At 48.1% G+C, this 22,806-nt stretch overlaps 1 protein-coding gene across 4 annotated transcripts in view; it reads left to right on the top strand.

Annotated features, from left to right (window-relative positions):
• SCN5A (sodium voltage-gated channel alpha subunit 5) overlaps nucleotides 1–22,806 on the top strand; it is a 95,097-nt gene that overhangs the window by 53,863 nt on the left and 18,428 nt on the right. For 2 of the 4 annotated variants that reach the window (XM_055321550.1, XM_055321551.1), the window contains exons 15-20: nucleotides 4,638–4,811; nucleotides 6,058–6,414; nucleotides 10,278–10,715; nucleotides 12,044–12,196; nucleotides 14,975–15,095; nucleotides 15,917–16,071. In XM_055321550.1, the coding sequence (XP_055177525.1) occupies nucleotides 4,638–4,811; nucleotides 6,058–6,414; nucleotides 10,278–10,715; nucleotides 12,044–12,196; nucleotides 14,975–15,095; nucleotides 15,917–16,071 (1,398 nt within the window). Of the gene's footprint in view, nucleotides 1–4,637; nucleotides 4,812–6,057; nucleotides 6,415–10,277; nucleotides 10,716–12,040; nucleotides 12,197–14,974; nucleotides 15,096–15,916; nucleotides 16,072–22,806 lie in introns of all 4 variants that reach the window. The other 2 variants (XM_055321547.1, XM_055321548.1) reach the window with 1 other exon arrangement.

Genomic DNA, 22,806 nt, shown 5'->3' with positions numbered 1-22,806 from the left:
AAAGCCACCATCAGCACTGCTCAGTGGCCCTCCTGCCAGGCATGGAGCAGGGATTGGAGGTAGGATGGTCTGAAGTTCATGTACATTCTGAAATATTAATTAATTTAGGTGTTATTAACTTAAGCCTAATTTTTAAAACTTGTAGGGTAACCTCTAAGAGAATAGGAATGTCTTAATTGCCAAGCCAGTAGAGAGGAAAATGAAGAAATTTTACAATTCAATCTAATAGAAGAAAGCAAAGGAGAAAAAAAAAGCAAACAAAAAATAGAAGACACATTGGGTGATAGACATTAAGGAGGGCACGTAATGTAATAAGCACTGGGTGTTATATGCAACTGATACATTATTGAACACTACATCTGAAATTAATGATGTACTGTAAGTTGGCTATTGAATTTAAATTAAAAAAATAGAAGACACAAAATAAAATGAAGACATAGGTCCACATATACCAGAAATCATAATAAATAGTGGTAGGGACTGCAGTCACCAGTTAAATGACAGGTTGTCAGTTTGGTAAAGAAATAGAATGCAGCTATATATTTTTACAGAAGATACCTAAATATATTGAGATCCAAATCCCTAAAAGAGATGGGAAAAAGAGAGAACAGACAAATACTATCAAGAAAATTGATGGAGTTGTGTTATTATCAAACTTTAAAGAAAAAGTATTATTGAAGGATAAAGAGATCCAAAACATAAAGATGAAAGGAACAATTCACCAGGAACATACAATTCTATCTGTATGCACCAAATTACATAGCTTCCAACTATGTAAAGCAGATAATAAGATCAGTTTAACAAGACCACAATCTTAGTGAGAGACCATCCTCCATAACTCATGGCTCAAGCTTGCAAAACATCACCAACGGTCTAGAGGACTTGAATAACAGAAATAAAAAGCTTGACTTAATGAATGCGCAGAGCACAGCACCCAATAGTTAGAGAAAATACACATGGAACATTTACAGAATGACCACATTTTGTGTCTCAAGGCAAATTGCACCAAAGACAGGGTATCATGTATGCTTCAATCTCCAACCATTGTGCAATTAAAATATATGTGTCAGAATCTCCAAAAATGCTCATTGACTATGCAATTCCATTTCCAGAAATTTATCCTAAGAAAAGAACTGGGCAAGATGTCTCAAAACAAGTATGTGGAAGGTTATTTATTTATTATGGCAATGTTTTTAATAGGAACAAAATAATGCCTCAGAGGGAAATACTATGGCACATCTGTACAGTGGAATATTCCACAACTGTTCAGAAAGGGAGGGAGGGAGGGAAAGAGATGCCGTAGACATGTTTAATTGACATTGAAGGATGTTCACAGAAATGAAGTTTTAAAAGCAATTTTATGTTAAAGATATTAAATATACAAGGAGAATTTAAGTTTCCCAAAGGTCCCCCCACTTCCTGGGAAGCCACCATCAGCACTGCTCACTGGCCATCCTGCCAGGAGTCAGGGAAAGTGGGTCTCCACCCTCACAGTCTCAGCCTGCCAGATCCCAGGGAGCCTATAAAACATGCAGAGTTGTTTGAAGCAGCCCTGCGCCTGGCACTCTCGGCCACTCTCATCAGTCATAATAAATGCTGCCCATGATAACAATTATGGCCCGCCAGTAGGGAGCATCTGCTTTGCATCCATTAGCTCTAACTCTTAGAAACTTCCTATGGAGTCGTCATCATTCCCATTTTACATAGGAGGATACTTGAGGCTCAGGGAGTTGAGGAAACTGGACCAAGATCACACAGTGGCAGACTTAGCTTTGGAACCTGGGTCTCCTGCCATTCTCTACGTGTCTTAAGCCATCAAGCTTTGATCACATGGCCTTAGAAAGCCTGGGCTGATCCTTTGGAAGGAGGAATCTGACACCAAATTTATGCACTTGTAAAGCAGTGCTTCGAAAGCTTAGCAGTATATTAGCATCACCTAGGAAGTTAAATGACAACAAGTCAATCCCTGGACTGCACTCTAGTCCAATTTAACTAGAATCTCTGAGAGTAGGATCCAAGCATCAGTATTGTTAAAGCTCTCGGGGGAGGGGGGTGCACCTAGGTGGCTTAGTCTGTTAAGCATCTGCCTTCTGCTCAGGTCATGATACTGGTGTCCTGGGATCAAGCACCAAGTTGGAAAACCAGTGCTGAAAAATAGTACTACTTAAACTTCTGATCTCCTGGGAACCTAATCAAAATGCAGGTTCTGCTCTAGCAGGTCACGGATCTTCAAGATTCTGCATTTCTGAAGAGCTTCCAGGTGATGCTGTTGATTCCTTATCATGTCCCCAAGAGGCATTGCATTCCCCAAGAGCTTCTGCTGTCTTTTTCTTCTGACTTCCAGTGCCAACTAATATCTGCTCTCTTGATGTCAAAATAGACTTGCACTTGGGCAAAGACAGGATCTTTCCTGAGCTCCCTTCCCAGAAATGAGTTAGCACTCATGGGTCTGCTGAACAGGCCTTAAGAACACACCCACCCTGGCATGCTCCAACAGGTGATGGGGGGAGACCAGAGGGTCTAGTCTCCCAGGCCCCACCCTTAGGGGTTCTCAGGGAGACCCAGTGCAGGGAGTGTGGCTGGCAGGACACCAGACACTGCAGGGCCTAAGGTCAAAGGCCCAAGTATTTGTATGTTTATTCAGCAAACATCAGTGGATTGCCTCCTGGCTGCACACAATTCTTGTACCAGTAGGCAGAAAAGGTCCCTCCTATGGAGCTTGCAGTCTAGCCAAATCTGTAGCTACATACACAGTATGTCACATGGTGGTAAGTGAAGGAAAGACAAAGCAGAGAAGAGGGAAGAGGAGTTTGGTGGGAGGAAGTCCTGATTTTAAACATCAGGAAGCCTCATCCATTAGGTGGCTTTTAAGCCCCAACCTGAAGGGAGTGAGCTCTGTGGGTGGCGGAGGGCAGATGGCCCAAGGAAAGGCAGCAGCATATACAAAGGCCCTGAGGAACGACAGTGAGGAGACAAACAAGCTAGAAGAGCAGGAGGAGATGCAGTCAGAGATGCAGTCAGAGGGATGGAAAATGTTATGGATACAGAACCCAGGGACAGGCCTGGGTGCTGAGGAAAGGTGCAGAAGAACCCAAGGATGCCTCCCCACCATGAGGGGAGCCCAGGCATCAGAGCTGAGACTGAGAGATTTCAGGGGCCCTCCCTTCCCTAAGATCCCAGCTGGTGTAAGATCAGTTCTCTGGCACAAGCCCTAAAGGGACCATTGAAGGCATGAGGGCTGGCTGGTGGGCGGTGCCTTGCGTGGCCATGCACAGGTACCTGCCCACCTGCCATCCTGGTGCCCGCTCCCTGGGCCAGTACAGATCCCTGCCCCCCAGCCCACCACCACAGGGCGTTATCTGAGCAGAGGGGGAAGGGGCCGGTCCAGGTATCTCTCCTTCTTTCCTTTCAGTACAGAGCTCTCATGGGGGTTGCCAAGGCCTGGGTGATCCCCTCCTGTTTGCTGACCCCAGCAAGCTACTCGGCCTTCCTGTCTCTGACCTCTCCTCCCTGGCCACTGCCGCAGCCCTGGTACTGTCCCCAGGAATGCTCTGGCCCTCCCACCTCAGCCCTCACCCACAGAAGACCTTCGTGACTCCTCCCCATCCTCACAATAACCCCCTCAGCTCCAAATGGCCTTGTATGCAGGCCCAGCTTCCTGCCAGCCACGCCTTCCTAGGACATCCCCTCCTGCGGGAACCAAGTTCCCTGTCGAGGCAATTGGCACACCATGGAGCAGTTGGAAATGGTCACAGCTCTGTGGCCCACCACACGAAGGGCTTCTGGACCACGAGACTGCTGGTCGAGGCTGGGTGGCTCCCAACTCCGTGCCAACAAATGGAGGAAAACCGAGCCCCTGCCTACCTCAAGAATATTTCCAGGAGGCGGAGGGGGTTGCTCTAAATCTTAAAGGACAACACTGAGTTCATTTTCTGGTTCTCCAGCATACCAGCTATGTATGGTACTTCCATACAGGCAAAGTACTTAACATGTCAGCATCTCAGTTTCCTTACCTGTAAAATGGGAATGATGATACTTTCCTCATGGGGTTGTTAGATGGATTAAAAGGAACAACACATACAGAGCATTCTAGCCCAGGACTGGCACATTGTCATGCCCTCGAGAAGAGTTGGCTAGCTGTTATTACAGACAAGAGTTCAGCGTGTGGACAAGATGGAGCAGCAACAGCATGGGCAAATGCCCTGAGACATGAAAGCCGAGTGTTTGCAGGAATACGTGTATTTGGCACATGTGGAATGAGAGTACTTCCTGTGGTGACACGGGCTGGAAGGTGTCAGGCTGGGTTGTGTCGCCCTCACCTCAGCCTCCCCTGCCCCCCAGGTGCTTCCTGAGCTATAAGTCTCTGTGGGGCCTGAGAGGGATCTGGCTGGTTCTGGCAGGCTGCCAGATCATGGGTAGTGAGCCAAAGAGGAAGCTGGGGCATCAGGCTGCAGGTATCCCCAAGGCCCTGGGCCATGGCCAAGCAAGCACTCCCTGGGAGCCAGGGTACAGTCAGAGCTTGCAGCCCAGGAGGGGGACCCTGTGGGAGCAAGAGTCAGAAAGCAGGGCACCCCTCCTGGCCCAAGGGTCTTTCCAGCCCAAATACTGGGAACCCTGATCTCTCTGTCCCTCACCAGGTCTTCACAGGGATCTTCACCGCAGAGATGACTTTCAAGATCATCGCTCTGGACCCCTACTACTACTTCCAGCAGGGCTGGAACATCTTTGACAGCATCATTGTCATCCTGAGCCTCATGGAGCTGGGCCTGTCCCGCATGGGCAACCTCTCAGTGCTGCGCTCCTTCCGCCTGGTACCCAACTGGGTCCACTACAGGGAGGCAGGGTGGGGGTCTGGGGCACTAAGGCAACTCCCTCTGAGGTCACCGCTCAGTCACCCCTACTCTGATCCATCTTGACTTCGTCCAACAGCTATTTGCTGGGTACCTCAGTGCTGGTAATGCAGGGAGTACAGAGGGGGCAAGATGGGAGACATTCCTCTGGGGAAACTATTGGGATGGCCATCCTGGTGACTTGCAAAGCCCTTTATGGTTCACCATGCCCCATTTAGTCCTCATAGGATCCCAGGAGAAGAGCTAGTATTTCTACATACCCATTTCACAGATGAGGAGACTAAGACTCAAGTGAAATAAATTTCCCAAAAGCCACATGGCAAATAACAGGTAGAGTCAGGTCTGCTGAGAGCTCTCCTGAGGTTCTCCATGCTGGTTTCAAAGTCAGCATTTTGGAAACTCTAATGCACATACAAATCATCTGGGGATCTTGTTAAACTGCAGATGCTAATTTAGTAGGTCTCAGGTGATGCCAAAGCTTCTGGTCTGTGGACCACTCTTTGACTCCACACATGGGACTGAAGGTAGGTGAGGGATGTCTTCCTGGAGGAAGTCTGGGCAATGTTGCCGGGTTCACTGGGGGCTTGGAAGGCAGGATGATAGGGGCAGAGAAAGTCCAAGCTATGGGTTCTCATCCTGACTCCACTGCCATGAACTAATGGACTTAAATAAGTTACTCCACCTTTAAGGGTTGGCTTCTTCATCTGTCAAAGGGTTGGCTTCATCTCAAGAGGTTACTGGGGCTCTGAATGAGGTAAGCCATCCTAAGCATGGGCTGGCACAGCAGGTATTCAAGAGATGCTAGGCACCTGCCCTCTTTGTGATAACTGAGAGGAGAGAAAGTTAGAGGCAGTTGGGCAAATCAGAGATGGTTTGACCTGATGAAGATGAGTCTGGAAGAGGAAGGACATCCCGTGCTGGAGAAATCTACTAAGGAGTTCTGGGAAGTGAGCCTGAGGCGGGTAGGAAGCTGGTGTGGGGCTGAAGAGCAAGACTGAGTTGGGGAGATGAAGCTGGAGCTGTTGTCCTGACTCCCAGAGCCGAGCCCAGCAAAGCTGCCTCAGGCTGTAGAGAGAAACAGCAGTGAGTGCTCTGGGAGAAACAGGTGTCTGTGGGCCCCCTGGGTGTTTAGGCAGGAGCTAGCAGTGTTAAGGGTGTCCATGGTAGCAGGAACTAGAGCCCCTCACAGTGACACCTCCCTCCCCAGCTGCGGGTCTTCAAGTTGGCCAAATCCTGGCCCACCCTGAACACGCTCATCAAGATCATCGGAAACTCAGTGGGGGCGCTGGGGAACCTGACGCTGGTGCTGGCCATCATCGTGTTCATCTTCGCTGTGGTGGGCATGCAGCTCTTTGGCAAGAACTACTCAGAACAGAGGCACCGCATCAGTGACTCGGGCCTGCTGCCCCGCTGGCACATGATGGACTTCTTCCATGCCTTTCTCATCATCTTTCGCATCCTCTGTGGGGAGTGGATTGAGACCATGTGGGACTGCATGGAGGTGTCTGGGCAGTCACTGTGCCTGCTCGTCTTCTTGCTTGTTATGGTCATTGGCAACCTTGTGGTAAGTTGGCCAGTGGCCTCACATACACCACACACACATTCACCCATCCAGTCATCCCCTCTGTCCATTCACTTAACTTCCTTCCATCCATCCACTCGTTCACTCAGCCATCTATCAAACTATCCATCTATCGATCATTCTCTCATCATCTGTCCATTTACCCACCCAGCCACCTATACATTACCCATCTTTCCATCTATCTATTCATCCATTCATTCATCCACCCACCTAGGCACCCATTTACTCATCCATCTGCTCACGATTCCATCTATTCACTTATTTTTCCATCTCTCTACTCATCCATACATCTCCCTATCCAGCCATTGATCTACTTATCAGTCACCCACCCACTGACTTACCATCCATCTGTCCACCTCTTCATGAGTCTGTTTATTCAGTTTCCAGTCCTCCTATCTATTCATTCACTCACTCACCCAGCCATCCATCACCCCCACCTATTCATTCTCATACCCATCCATCCCTTCACTCATCTGTTTATCTGTCCATCTATTCATTCACTCACTCACCCATCCATCCATCAACTTCTCTTCATAAACACATACACACACCTATTCATCCATCCATTTGCCCAACTGTCCACCCATCCATTCACTCATCCACCCATGATCTATCCATTCATCCATCACCCATATTTTTACTCTCTTATCTATCCCTCCTCTCACTAATACACCCGCACATCCATCTGTCAACCCACAATCTATTCACTCATTCACCAGTCCTCTCCATCTACCCATTTATCCAATCAGCTCTCTACTTAGCCATGGATCCATCCATCCATTTGCATCCCTCCTCATTTGCTCATTCATTCAATCACCTACCTAGGTACCTGTTTATTCTTTATATACTCATTTTATATTCATTAACTTATTTACTCATCTGCCAGCTATTTTATTAGTCATTTACTGTCAATGATCTATCACATGGTTTTTCAATTCAGCTTAACAGGCATTTACTGAGCCCCTGTTGCATGCAATATACTGTGGCAGATGCTGCTGGACATACAGAGGTGAACATGGCCCTCACATTGCTCACCAGTGGGAGAGTGGGGAGAAGGAAAGTTCAAACAGGCCTGAGATAACTCTCAAGCTGGTTTGAATGATCAGAGGCATTAAGGAGGAGCCCGTGGGTGGTGGTCCCCTTCAAAAAGGGAAATCAAGGAAGGCTTCCTAGAGGAGGGTTTCATGATACTAGAGTGGGAAGGAACAACGGGAGCACCGCATAGGTGCAGCAGGTGGTCCAGGTAAGGCAGGGCCCACAGGGGCTTGTATGTCACCCTGGCTCACTATGGTGGGAGTCCCCACTACCCTGTCATGAGCTACCCTTGCTTCCCTGGCCACCTGTGTCCTAGAACAGGTGCCTTTTGCCTTGTATCTTAATAATGTGAGGAATTCTGGAGTTGAGAGAGATCAAAAAGCCAAATGCCAGAGAAGGAACTATGGGAAGAGGCAAGGTTGCAGCAAATGGGTGGTTCAGGAAGGAGTCAGTGTCCACGTGGACAGGGAGCTACCTGCCTGAGCACACAGGTGGTCCACATGTGCTCAGACATCACACCTGCATAATCTGACTCTCGCTGCTGTGGGCAGTGTAGACTCACATCAGCTCAGAGAGGGTTTGTGGGTGGCTCAAGTACTGTGGGCTGCAGGTTCCAGACAGAGCCCTTCTGCAAACCTGCCTGCTTCTCCTCCAGTGTGCCTTAAACATGCAAGGGTGGCCCCCAGCCAAGTTGGGGTCAGGCCCCCTCCAGCCCCACTGGTGGAGCCCCCAGAGGGGATAGGGCATCGGTGCATGGTGCCAGTAAAACCCAGTTCTTGGGCTGCACCCCCCTGCAACCTCCAACTGACTACCCCTCAGGATGGAGCCTCCTCAGCCCTGGGTCAGCTCCGGGAGCCACCAGACTATGTATTCTAAAGAGGATGCAAGTGCACCAGGCTCTCAGCCCAGGGCCAGGCCCGCTGCCCTCATGCACACAGCCCTGCGATTTCCTAGCGGATCTGCCTGGGGATGAGAAGATTAGAGGCTGCTGGAGGAGGGAAGCTAACGCAGCCCACGCAGCCCCCTCCCTGGTCGCCTCAGGAATTGGGCCGCTGCCGGGCGTGGGTGGAAAAGCAAGATTGCCATTGAAATGGGAAGTCATGATCAGGCAGGGGCTGGGGAGCAGCAGCATGATTGACGGGGAAAGCACTGGAAGAAGCCAAACCTCAGAAGCAGCAACAAGGGAGGACCTGGCATTCTTGTGGGGGTGGTTGGGGCTGCCCAGACACCCACCTCCTCCAGCCTGGGCCCTAGATACCTGGAGGTGAGGCACGGGTGAGGGCAGAGGATTCAGGGTGGGCAGCTGGGAGTGGAGGCAGTCCAGGAACCGCGCCAGAGGTCAGTATAGACAGCAGCCCTGAATCACATCAAGTGCCCTACCCCCCAGGGATGACATTAAAAAGGCTGCCAGGTGTCAAATGTGATCGTCTCCCCATATGGAATGCCAGCCCCTGCTTCTTTACCTTGCCATTCTGTCCGCGTGAATGTGCATTGCTTCTTAAAGCAAAGACGTGTTTCTGACTCTTGGCGCTCCAGCCTTGCCACTGCTTCCTTCAGAATTCTCGTCCCTAGCTCCTTGACAGGCATGAAGCATGTCTTAGGGGCTTGTGACAAGCCGAAGAGGGGCCTAGAGAACCACACACCCACCTTCACATACCTCCCTGCCGTAAAGGTCCCCCGTTCAAGGGAACCCTCTTTTGGGGGTGTCTGGGAGAAGACACAAAGCCCAAGGTGGGGAGGCGGTGTCTCTGGCCTGTCAGCCTCAGGAGCCAGTCTGACCCATGTGTGGGAACAAGCCCACCGTCACTTCCATTTGCCCTCCCTGAGGCTGGGAAATGAACACAAGGCCACCCTTCTGTCATTCAGCTGAAGGTCTCTTTATTCACAAAAGCTAAAGTTTTACACTGGCAGGATGGTTTAACAACACAGGGGTGGAGGCGTCCAGAACCATGCCAAGAGAGATGGGTTTTGCACACCTCACTTAAGGGAGTCTTCAGTCCCTAGCCCCGATAAGTCACCTGAGTGAAGCACTGTCCCTCTGGCACCCGACAACCTCAGCCCCTCCCCCAGCTCCAGCCGTAGGTGCCTCCACCCCATCCCCAGTGTCTGGTCCCGTACCTAGCACCCATCCAAGCACCCGTCACCACCTAGCCAGCCACCTCTCTGTGTCCTGACCTTGTAGTTACAGTCCCAGATGCCTGTGCCTTTCTTCTCCTGCCATTGCCCCTTCTCGGCTCTGTCCTCCATGTCCCTCACCTGGAAAGCATAGTCACACCTGGGGACACAGGTAGGGTGTACTCCACAGCAAGAGCCTTTGATGTCCAAGTACTGAGCCAGCTCAGAGACTCACCACTACCCCCTCCTTCACCAACAGAGGTAAAGGCCCTTTCCCAGGAAAGCCCCCAGGAGCTCTGGATTGTTTCTGGGTGGGGTTCTGTTTTGTCCCTGGTGATCCCAGATTGGATCCCACTTCCTGGGGAGCAGCCCACTGTCCTCCACTACTCCCAAGGCAGCAAGAGCCCATCTGCAGGCTTCATCACTGGATAAACCCATGGTTCTCCCATGGACCCTGGGCCAAGGGATCTGGGGCCATGCCGCCAAACGCCCTCAACCCAAACTGTATCTGAGCCCTTGGGAAAAAGGGATGAGAATTTATTATCTTTTGTTTTATAGCCAAATGCACTAGATTCAAGAGAATTAGGATTTAGGATGAGGGCCCAGTGGTTTGACCCTAGAGCTGTTGGCCATCACCGATCCTTAAGGTCCCCGGGACTCAGTTGCCTGACAAGCCTGATCCATTGCCTCCACAGGTCTTGAACCTCTTCCTGGCTTTGCTGCTCAGCTCCTTCAGTGCAGACAACCTCACAGCCCCTGACGACGATGGGGAGATGAACAACCTCCAGCTGGCCCTGGCACGCATCCAGCGTGGCCTGCGCTTCCTCAAGCGGACCACCTGGGACTTCTGCTGTGGACTCCTACAGCGGCCTCCAAAGCCTACGGCCCTTGCTGTCCATGGCCAGCTGCCCGGCTGCATGGCCACATCCAGCTCCCCACCACCCCCGGAGTCACAGAAGGTGCCTCCTGCCCGTAAGGAGACACGATTTGAGGAAGACAAGCAGCCAGGCCAGGGCACCCCTGGGGATACAGAACCTGTGTGTGTGCCCATTGCCATGGCTGAGTCAGACACGGACGACCAAGAGGAGGATGAAGAGAATAGCCTGGGCACAGAGGAAGAGTCCAGCAAGCAGGTGAGTGCCCCCCAATGCATATATGCAGGGCCTGGGGCTGTGCTCTCCAGGGGTCCCAGCCCCTGCCAGACTGCTCCAGGAGTAGGGTGGAGGTAGAGGCAGCCTCACCGATGGGTGCCAACCCTGTTTTCCCAACCTGACCCAGAGAGGACCTCGGAATGGACTATTGTCCCTCATTGATCTGATGCCAGCCACGAGCAGCTAATTGTACAGAAAGGGGAACTAGATGTGGCAAGAGAGAAACTTGCTAGGAGTGCCCTACACCCCTATGACAGAGCCAGCACTCCTGGTCCCCGCCCACCATTGTCCCCCTCCAGGACTAACAAGGTGGAATGTCTTGGTGAGGGAGGAGTGCAGTCTCCTGACCTCCTGACTGCCCTTTCCCCTCCTCCCAGGCCCAGGGCTAACTCTGAGATTTAAAAATAAGCATCCCTAAGATGGCAGGTGTCAGAGACAGCACTATCTTATCTCCCAACCTGTTATTTTTAACACTTAGGACCAGAGTCTGGACAAAAGAGACAGTACCCACCCCCCCCCTCTGTTTTCCTGTGGCCCGAGCCAGGCTCAAATGGCTCCTCCTTAGGTCTTTAGGTCAAACAGTGAGTGGTTCTCTGTGTGGTTGGGCCCGTCCTGGCTACTTCCTTTGGGCCGTGTACTGGGCAGGTTTGCTGTGAAGAGCAACTGCCGCCCCCCCGCCCCCCGCCGCCCGTGTGTGAACTTAGAACTGAGGTTCCAGGCTTGCTTCCACATCTCTGTGCCTCCCGGTGGTCCCAGAGGCCAGCTTCCACCCACCCCTTGTGTCAGGCTGTGGGACAGTGGTGGTATATGTTGGGGGAGGGGAGGATTGGCATTGCCATGACCACGGCTACCGATTATCTCTAGGATGCTCCCTTTTCATCCCCTTTCTTTCTCCTGAGCCTGTTGACTCTGGCTCCCTGGGGCCTGTGTGTGTGTGTGTGTGTGTGTGTGTGGGTGTGGGTGTGGGTGTGGGTGGGGAGGGGGGATACACGTGGCAAGCCATGGGAGCTCATGGGGATGTCGGTATGTCACTCCAGAGTGGAGTTGCCAGCATTTGGACAGTGGGCATTGCAGCCCAGCTGCGCCCTTCCAGGGAGTGGGGGGAGGGGGAGATTGAAGCCAGGTTGACCTGGAGCTGTCTGCCTGGATCTTCTGGAAGCCTCCCAGCTGCCCACTCTGGGCCCTTGAGGGAGAGATCTTCAGTGACATGAGGCCCCATGAAGAGGGCAGGAGACCATGTTCCAGTTGCATATGCGGGACCCTGGAAACACTCTGGCTGGGTCACTCATGGGCTGGGGTCTCTTCAGCAGGAATCCCAGCCTGTTTCCGGCAGCCCAGAGGCCGTCCCAGAGCCGGGGGCCTGGAGCCAGGTGTCAGAGACTGCCTCTTCCGAGGCCAGTGTGGCTCAGGCAGACTGGCGGCAGCAGCGGAAGGTGGAGCCCCCAGCCCCAGGGTGCAGTGAGGTAACCCACATCTTTGTTCCTGAAGCCGGCATGGCACTGCCACTTGGACTGGAGCCAGGCCATGAGAGGTCCTGGCTTACACCTGCACCTGCTGGGGGAGCCGTAGCCACCGTCACACACAGTGTGGGAGACCCATTGGCAGAGGGGAGCATGGGCAGCCCTGTCCTGGCAGGGGAGGGATGGGGTGGGGCCCAGAGCTTCTGGGAAATTCTGGAAGCAGCCAGCTCAGGCCCCTGACGCAGGACTAACCCTACACCTTCATGTGTTCACCCCACCTCACTCAGTCCCCGTGCTTTGGTCCTCTTTGGCAAATGTTTGTCCTATGAATTACCCCATCCCAGGGGACTATCGGGGGGGTTGCTGAGAACAAGTTCCTGGCACATTGGCGACCAGCTGCTTCTCTCCTTGACTAAAGCAGAGGCTGCAAACAGAAGGCCTAGTGTAGAGTTTTGTTCTGGCCACAGAAGGGTTTTAATTTCAATTTACTACCAACATTTAAAACCCAGTAGCTTTTATATAAAAAGACGAAAACAAAAACCAAAAAACCCAAAAGCCAAAGTAAAAACAAATCTGCATTTCTGAAATGTAGACAAAAGTGGAAAAAAATGAAAAAACATTGGAAGAAGAGCCACGCTGCTGGAGACAAGTGATAACCGCCTCCTTGACGGATGAGCTGGAGCTCTCTGGTTTGCCACAGACCCCACTTGCCTAACTTCATTCCACTACCTACAAGCATTCCACCCCATAAGCATTTGTGTCACAACCCCTGAATAAAGGACTGTGGTGTGTTTACCAGGCCCCCACCCTGCACACCCGTCCCCGCTCACACCAAGCACTGTGGAAGGTGAGGTCAAGTGTTCAGAGACAGCGTCCATGGTCCTCGGTCCCGCAGTTGTGGCTCCCTCCAACGGAACATTGCACGTGCTGCCTTGTCCCTTTCATGGGAGGGGCTTATGGGAGGCTTTGTGATCATGATCAGCTTTGGAGCATGAGCGTCTGCTGGAGTCTTCATCCCAGCAGGGCAGCTCACACCTCTCCGCTGGAGGGTCTGGCACACAAAGGCACATGGGAACAGGAAGATACAGGAGGGGCACAGGTCACAGAGAGAAGGGGCTTTCGTACTGGCATGATGAAACTTCTTCCTCTCAAATCTGTTCGTGGTGGGACGCATCAAAGGGAGAGAGAGGTGGGCTGAATTCTCCTGAGAAAAAGACCCCTCCTCTCACCTGCAGCGGGATCCTGAGAACTTACCTCCCACCCGATGCGCTGGGTACTTTATGCAGCTCCAGTGTCTGAAAAGCACAGAGACATCCTCTGGCTCATCCCTTTTCCAGCTCAGCTGCCCAGTGAAGCTGTGGGCAGAAGGATGAAGGCTTCAAAGCCACAGGGACCCCAAAAGGTCTAAGGCTCTATCCTATACCCGGGAGCCCCCCCAACTCTCCCCGCAGCGTCCAGCCCTTCCCCATCACAAACACCAAAACTAAAGGGGACTTTGAGATAACAGCAGAGTGAGTCACGGAAGGAAGGGAAAAGAAGACAGCTTCAGGAGCAGAGGCAGGCCCGGGGACTCAAACCAGCTCATCTCCAAGTGGAGCCTGAGACAGAGCGACACGGGCATCCCCACTTAGCTGGTGGCATGGACGGGATCCAAGACCACTGAAGCCTCCCCTTCCTTCTCAGAAGCCCCTGCCTTGCCTGTCTGCAGAGTGGGCTCCTAGAAACAGAGGCTAAGACAGGCTGCCTGTGCAAATGATTTACTGAGGGAGTGCCCTTGGAGAAGCTGATAGGGAGGTGGGAGAAGCAGGATGAGGCCAACAAAGAAGCTTCGGAAGGCCAGGTACCGAATTCGGGTTTCAGCTGGTCCAGTGGGGAGCCCTGGAGCATGAGCTCCACATGGCATTACCCCACCCCGAGGCAAGGGGCTGGCCTTGTGTCTTCCCATGTCAGTGCAACACTGGGTGTCAGTCACCCCTGGCTTGGGTTGTAACCCCCAAGCCATTACCAGGGACAGCCACTCCCCAGCTATAGACTGTTCTGGAGAAGGGGCCAGCTCAGCAGCCTGCGTTCACAGTGCAATGGCATAACAGGAGGAACGGGACAAAGCCCCCACAGTGAGCACTGCTGCACCCCCCCCCCCGACGCTGTCACCCACACCTGACAGACATAGACACTCACAAGGGCATACCATATGCACATGCCTCTCTAGAATCAGATTACGCAGGGTCAGGGTTCGAGAACCCTGTGTGGCCAGGCAGAGAAGTCTCCGATACCTTCTTGCTTTTACTGCAGACTCTGCCCATCACACCAGCATTCATGAGTTGGGTGAGAAGTGTAGGCTGGGTTGCTGGCCTGTGCTCTGCACGTCTGACCTCACACCTGTATGTGCCTGTGGTCCTGGTTGATTCTGTTCTGGGTGTGGCATGCCTGTCTCCTCCGTGTGCGCCAAGCTACCACCGTGAGTCCTTTTCCAAGTGTGAGTCCATGTTGCTGCCCAAGTCTGTCTGTTCCCAGTTGGATGCATTCCCCATCCCCGCTGTACCCCATCCTAGACTCCAGCAGACCAGAACCACAGACTCAGGAGCTCCTGAGGTCCAGCCTCAGTTCAACCCCAGGGCAGGTTCCCACCCACCCACCCTGGGCTCAGATTTCCAGGTTATGCAAAGGAAAGTAGTCTGAGCACCTCCCCTCAGGGAGCCCCTGACTGCCCCAGACTCTGGGCTGAAGGCTGGAAGCTTCCACATGGCCCTCACCCACCCCACCACACGGCCCTGTCCACAGGCTCCCGAGGACAGTTACTCGGAGGGGAGCACGGCAGACATGACCAACACAGCAGACCTCCTGGAGCAGATCCCTGACCTGGGTGAGGATGTCAAGGATCCAGAGGACTGCTTCACTGAAGGTACACAGCCCCAGAGGGGCAAAACACCCAGCAGCTCCTTGGGGCCCAAGGCCATATTGGACCCCACTCTGACCCCAATGCTTACATCCCTCCCCATTCCTTGTGACCCTGGGGCCCCTCCTTCCACCTAGGACCTAATGACAAGCCTGCCTGTGGAGTGCCAATCTGGGTGGCTGTGGGTCAGCTGTACTGAAGACCCATGACCCCACATTGGTAGAGTGATGCCCCCCTCAGCAGCAGGGACTTCATCCTCTTCATCTGTGCCCCTGGCACAGAGCCTAGCCTTTTCTGTAAATGCTCATGGGTGTGACATGTGACCATGTTGGTCATCAGTATCTGTAGCTTTTATGAATCGGTGGTATATTCAGAAGGCAGCTGGGGGTAAAATGAGAGTTTGCCCTCCACATGGCTACCAGTGAGGGGGTTGCCATTCTCAAGGCTTAAAAACTGCAAACATGGAGAAGACCCAGAAACAGAGTACCCCAGGGGTTCTGGAATATTCCCCCAGGGGGAGAGTTTCCCAGATGAGCAGAGGAGAAACTGGAGCCCATCCCAGCCCCAGCCTTCCCCCTGCTCAGATCTCCCAGGCCCTTTGCCCTGGGTGCCTAGTCCATCTGGCTTTTCCATGGAGTTCCTGCTGGGCGTGGGTCCCTAAGGACAGCACCATGGTGTTCTCCACTGTCCCACCACGCCTGCCCACCATGTCACCCTGTTCATAACTGCTTTCTCAGTCACCCCTTCCACCATCCAACATTTTGCGATCAGATGTAGTCATATGCAGGCCCTGACCTGGGCCTGACCCCACCTCTCTTCTCCGACAGGCTGTGTCCGGCGCTGTCCTTGCTGCGCCGTGGATACCACACAGGCCCCAGGGAAGGTCTGGTGGCGACTGCGCAAGACCTGCTACCGCATCGTGGAGCACAGCTGGTTTGAGACGTTCATCATCTTCATGATCCTGCTCAGCAGTGGAGCACTGGTATCCTCCTGGGGATGCAGGGAGAGGGATGGAGAAGGGGGGAGGGCAGGGAACGGAAGTCTCCAGCTGGAGAGCCAGGCCAGAAACTGGGGCAGAGCCTCTGCTGAAGATGTGCTTCCCCTGGCCCCCGGAACAGGAGTCAGCTCACAAAATCACAACACCACACACATACAGAGGTCATCGGGCGGGCCCCTGTGTTCCACCAAAGGGAAATGATTTCACACTCACAGTGTACAGCTGGCATAGGTCGCAAGTCACCAGCCTTCTGCCCCCACCCCCATGCTCTGGTGACACACCCACCTGCACATAGCTCCATTAGGCCATTTCAATGCAGTTACCAATGCTGGCTGAGATTGCACTGGTAGCTCCAATTTTTCTGGTGTTCCAGGGCTAGAGGCCATGCTATGTAGTTCACACATTGTCACATTGTCACCTTTGATCCCAACAATGGCCTTTGTGGAAACATGAGGTAACCTGCCTAAGGTCCCACCACTCACAAGCAGCAGATGTGGCATTTAAACCCAGGCATCAGGTCCTTTGTCTTGACCTTCCATTTGGTCAATAGATCTTTCCTCAGTTCGCCTGGTATCTAGTCCTGTGAGCCATGAGGAGCAGCAGGAGGAGGAGACCCCAGCCTCAGCCTCAGCAACTCAGAGTCTAGTTGAAATCAGATTCCATAGTTTTGAGATAGAGATCAGGTCAGGAGAGAAAACTGAGTAGGAGTGGAGCAAATGACCAGGAGGCCAGGGGAACCAAAGCAATCGGGAAGACTCCCTGGAGATAGCAGGTGAAGCTAAACTATGGAGGACAAAGAGGTTTGCTGAGACCAGGAGGAACAGGGAGGCCCTCCAGGAATGCCCCATGTGGCTCCCACGCACCCTCTTCTGATCTCTCAAGAGTCCTCTTAGGAAGAGATGGGGTAGCCCTGGAGAGAGTTCTAGAAGATGCTGGTGAACAGGGAGATGGGTAGCCAAGAAGGCAGGAGAGATCACAATTTTCCTGACCTGGGGAAGCAAGCACTTAACATTGTTGGGGAGGTGAGAACCCCATGTTTGAACAACTACCAGGGAATGCTTTGAACTATGGAGCAAGAGAGAAGGGCACTTTGACCCAAGGCTATGTGCTGCCTCCTGGGGGGCAGGCCATGGGGAGGCACCATGACTGTCACTCCTAGATCTCTGGGCCTTCCACCCCATCCTGTACTGCCCTCCTCTGTTCCAGAGTGGGCCTGGAGCCATGACTTGCAGGCTGCATGCTGTTTTACCATTGGCAGCTAGAGCCAAATCTCTGTAGGCTTCAGAGAAGGATGATTTGACAATATGTTAACGAGTTTTGTTTTTAAACAGCCACAAACAAGGGCAGCCAGAGCCATGTAGTCTGGGCTGTGGAGGAAAAACTCAGCTTGGCATAAGTGAGGAGGAGTTTTGGCAAGCAAATGGTGAATCTAATCAGGGTAGACAGCCAAGCACGGTTTAAAAAAAAACCACGTCGATGATATATTGAGAAAAAGAAGTCTGAGTGTGTTATTTAAAGTTATAAACTTGTTTAACAGAAAGCAAACTATATATCCCTTCCAAATTGTTGAAGGGGATTTTCTTTTAAAGAAAACAGAGCTCTTACAGCAAAAGAGAAGAGAAAAAAGAAGGAACAAGGAAACATTAAACCAGGAAACAGAAAATAATATGGCAGAGGCAAAAGCTAACATGTGTTTTAATAATAATGGTAACTGGATAAAATTCATATTTTCAAAGGAAAGGACTCTGGATGGATTTTTTTTTAAACTTCACCTTTGTGCTCTTAAATGACAAACCAAGACAGTGTCCCTCAGAAATATTAAAAGTAAAATGATAAGATATATCAGGCAAGTGCAAACAATGACAACAAAAATCAGTGTTCTTTTTTTTAAGATTTTATTTATTTATTCATGAGAGACAGAGAGAGAGGCAGAGACACAGGCAAAGGGAGAAGTAGGCTCCATGCAGGGAGCCTGATGTGGGACTCGATCCTGGGACTCCAGGATAATGACCTGGGCTGAAGGCAGGCACTAAACCACTGAGCCACCCAGGGATCCCCAAAATCAAAGTGTTTTTGTTTGTTAACATTAAAAAAGGTTGAATTCAGCATAAGAAGCTCAAGATAAAATAAGGTGGGTCTAAGCCATAATAAAAATAAAACTATTATATTTTTGCTTGGGATTGCATAGCACTTATATCAAACAAAAAACAAAAGAAAACAAGAAAAAAAGTGGCAACAGTGCAATAGTACAGGGAGATTTTACCACACTTCTATTAGTTCTTGACAAAGCACATAGATAAAGACAACGAAAGGGCAGCTGAGTGGCTCAGTCGGTTAAGGGTCTGCCTTCTGCTCCAGTCATGATCCCAGGGCCCTAGGATCAAGTCCCACATCTAGCTCCCTGCTCTGAGGGGGAGTCTGCTTCCCCCTCTCCCTCTGGCTGCCACTCCCCCTGCTTGTGCTCTCTCTCTCTCTGTCAAATAAATAAATAAATAAAATCTTTTAAAAAAAGAAGACAATGAGAGATCTAAAAGTATGTATATAGTTAACAAATTTGATCTAGCCTAATAATAATGAAAGCAGTAACATTTAAAATAGCACCCAGCATGTGCCAGACCCTGTTGTAACCATTTTACAAAGATTAATTCATTTGAGTCTCACAATAACTATTGTGTTGAGTTGTACTGAGTACTTAATTAAGTACTATTATTAAGTGTATTTTATAGATAAGGAAACTGTTAGATATAACAAAAATAGAAAGATTAAAAAACAATCCTTAGAAGTGTAAAAGTAATTCTTAAACTTTGGATCAAACAAAATAGTTTGGTGGTAGGTTCATGGGTGTTCATTATATTAAAAAGTAAGCAAATAAATAAAATCCAAAGGCTACTCATGGACCAAAGATGATCGTGTGTTGTAAGTCAAAGATTATGATTCAACCAATTCTATCCACCTGAGATCTAGAAAAATAAGAAAATTAAAGGTAGAGAAAAAAAAACTGGCTGGAGGGATTAAAAAAAAACTAGAAAATAATAATATCGAGAGTACTGCTTATAGGATGCAGCCACAGCTGAAATAAAAGGAAAATACATAGGGGTGCCTGGGTGGCTTGGTCAGTTAAGCTTTTCACTCTTGATCTCTGCCCAACTCTTGATTTCAGGGTCATGAATTCAAGCCCTGCATTGGGACCCACACTGGATATGGAGCCTACATAAAAAAAAAAAAAATCATAGACTTAAACACTTTTATTATTAACTAAAAAGAATGTAAATTAATTTGTTAACTCAAGAAATTATAAATATAAACAAAATAATCTTAAAGACAAGGAAAAAATAAAATTTTAAAAACAGATCAATTAGAAAATAAATAATAAAACTGATATGAAATACCAAAGCTGATTCCTTGAAAAATTAACAGTAAAATAGATAAATCAGTAGCAAATTAGATTAGCTAATCTCTCACATCTCCAAGGGTGGGTTCTTTTGCATTCTCAAACAAGAAAATAATTGCAATCCTGTTTAAATGTTCTAACGTATGAAGAAAGATGGAAAGTCTACACATCCTTTTTATGCAAGCTAAATAATGCTGATTTTTAAAACCTCAAGTATATCAACAGGAAAACCATAGATCAGTTTTAATACTCCATTCTTGGGATGCCTGGGTGGCTCAGTGGTTGAGTGTCTGCCTTTGGCTCTGGGCATGATCCCAGGATCCTGAGATCAAGTCCCTCATCAGGCTCCCTGCGGGGAGCTTGCTTCTCCCTCTGCCTATGTTCTGCCTCTCTCTGTGTGACTCTCATGAATAAATAAATAAAACATTTAATACTCCATTCGTATTAATAGTGTCACGAAAATCCTGAAATACGTGCAAATATGAACAAGCAATATATTTTAAAAATTGAATAAGTCATAACCAGGTGTGTTCTAAAATGGTAGAATGGTGCCATACTAGGAAATCTATTTATATGACTAGAACAGAGATGAAAAACCAAATATATATATCTCAAATCATTGAGATATAGTTATCTCAATGAATGCCTGATTTATAAAACTCTAGTAAGAATAGAAATAAAATATATTTCCTTAATTTGGCGAAAAATATATTCTCAAATTAATTTCTATTATCATAATTAGTAGTAAAGCACTTGAAACATTTATATAAAAGTCAGGAGTAAGAAAAGAATAATTTCACTACTTTTTAGCTGTTGTTCCATTATTGAATAATAATCTTGAAGTACTGGCCAGTGCAATTAATCAAGAAAAGTGAAGATACAAAATAAAAACTGGAAAATAGAAGAATTGAAGTTAATAGAGTGAAGTATAAAATCAGTTAAAATAATAGAAATAAATAGAACTATAGCATTAATGGTAGATAATAATTGCTACAAAAATTTTTTTTAATTTTTTTAATTTTTTATTTTTATTTATTTATGATAGTCACACAGAGAGAGGAGTGAGAGGCAGAGACACAGGCAGAGGGAGAAGCAGGCTCCATGCACCGGGAGCCCGACGTGGGATTCGATCCCGGGTCTCAAGGATCACGCCCTGGGCCAAAGGCAGACGCTAAACCGCTGCGCCACCCAGGGATCCCTACAAAAATTTTTAAACCTATTAAAAATATTATGTAGCCAGTTATAAAATAAATACCGAAAGAATTGTTGCTGTGGTTGTTTTATACCAACAGAAACCATTTAGTCATAAGTAACGTTTCTGGAATTGTCCTTATTTGCCAGACATTGTAAGCATAAAATAACTGGAAATAAATATGACATGAGATGATAAAAGGTACATGAAGAAAACTCTAAAACTTTGCTAGGCAGGATAAAAGAAGACCAATCAAAAAATATGCTATAAGTATACTCTGGTCTTGGGTAGGAAGACTCCAGGTTAGATCCTAATGCAGTTAATAAATTCAACATAATAACAATAAATTTGCAACATTTTTAAAAGGAATTTGACAAAAATTACTAAATTTTATTTTGAAAATTACTAAAAATGGCCAGGAAAATTCATATGATACTAATTCAGGAATAGACAGCAAGAAGTAAAAGCACACAGAGAGGTTCAGTAAATTTAAACAAGTATAGAAATGTAGTTTATATGATAAAATTGACTTCTAATCTATGGATTTGAAGTGGATTCTTTAATAAAGTAACAGTGACAAGCACTCTGAAAAACATATTAAAATAGATATTTGCTCTTTACCAACATACATTGGATTTTTAAAATTGTAATGTAAAATAATGAAGCCAGAAAGTTCAAAAGAAAGTAAAAGAAGAGAAGAAGTGTCATATTTTCCACCAGCCTTAGAATAGGTAGGGGCTTTCTTAATGTGACACTGAAGGTTCTACTAAATGAAAATGATAATAAATGATATAATTACATTAAATGATAATAATAAATGAAAATAAAGTGTGGAACTAAAGTATGGTAAACAAAATTAAAGATTATTTTTATAGGTTGAATTTATTTAATTTTTTTTCTTTTCCAAGCTTTTATTTAAATTCCAGTTATTTAACATACAGTGTAATATTAGTTTCAGGAGTAGAATTTAGTGATTCATCACTTACATAGAACACCCAGTGGTCAACACAAGTGCCCTCATTAATATCCATCACCTATTTGGCCCATCCCCACACCCACCTCCCTTCAGCAACCTTCAGTTCTTTATAGTTAAGAATCTTTTCTGGTTTGCCTCTCTTTTTTTTTCTCTACGTGTTTATCTGTTTTGTTTCTTAAATTCCACAAGTGAGTAAAATCATATAGTATTTGCCTTCATTTGACTGACTGATCTCACTTAGCATAATACCCTCGAGCTCTATCCACGTCATTGCAAATGGCAAGGTTTCATTCTTTTTGATGGCTGAGTAGTATTCCATTGTATATACATACCACATCTTCTTTATCCACTCATCTGTCCATGAGAACAGTAAACAAGATTTACAAGGCACACAACTAGGGTGGAGTATGTAAAACAAAGAGTTCATGTCGCTGAATAAATCAGGCACTCAACTAAAAAAAAAAATTAGACAAAGAATATGAACAATTTGCAAAAGGAACATTGCAAATATCCAAGGAAATGATGTCAGCATTACTAGTAATAAAATAAGTTAAAATGTCACACAATACAACTTTCATTCTTAGTCTAGGAAAAGTGATGGAGGAGAGACCCCCACCACCATCGGGGGAGTGGTGAGGAAAGAGCCAACTTCATGCACTATGGAGGAAGTGTCTGTGGATGTCCCCTGCTGGAGATCCTGTACCCAATCTGTACCCAAAGTGCACCTTTGACCTGGCACCCCAATTCTAGAAATTTATCCTGAACAGATAATCAGACACATTGTTCACTGCAGTGTTGTTTCTACCAGTGATAAATTGAAAACAACTGAAATGTTCATTAATAGGTGCTTTGGCTAAATACACAAGAGTATATGCAAATAATAAAATATTGTGCAGCCTTTTAAAAGAACATTACTGTGTGCATTCACATTGTAGAGTAGATAAACACTCACAAAAGATTGTTTAGTGGAAAAGAAATTTAAAAGCAAATTATTTAGTATACCTTAGAGAATTATGTACTCATACTCACACAGAAACAGTGTCAAAAAGAATCTCCACTTAAATGTTGGCAGTGGTTACTATAATGTCATGAAATCGGAGGTGTGTTCTGTTCTTTTTTATCATTTCTTTATTATTTAATTTTTTGTAGGAAGCACACATT

This window comes from Nyctereutes procyonoides, unplaced genomic scaffold, assembly GCF_905146905.1.
Source record: "Nyctereutes procyonoides isolate TBG_1078 unplaced genomic scaffold, NYPRO_anot_genome, whole genome shotgun sequence".
In the NCBI taxonomy this organism is placed as follows: domain Eukaryota; kingdom Metazoa; phylum Chordata; class Mammalia; order Carnivora; family Canidae; genus Nyctereutes; species Nyctereutes procyonoides.
This window is presented reverse-complemented; position numbering and strand designations above follow the sequence as displayed.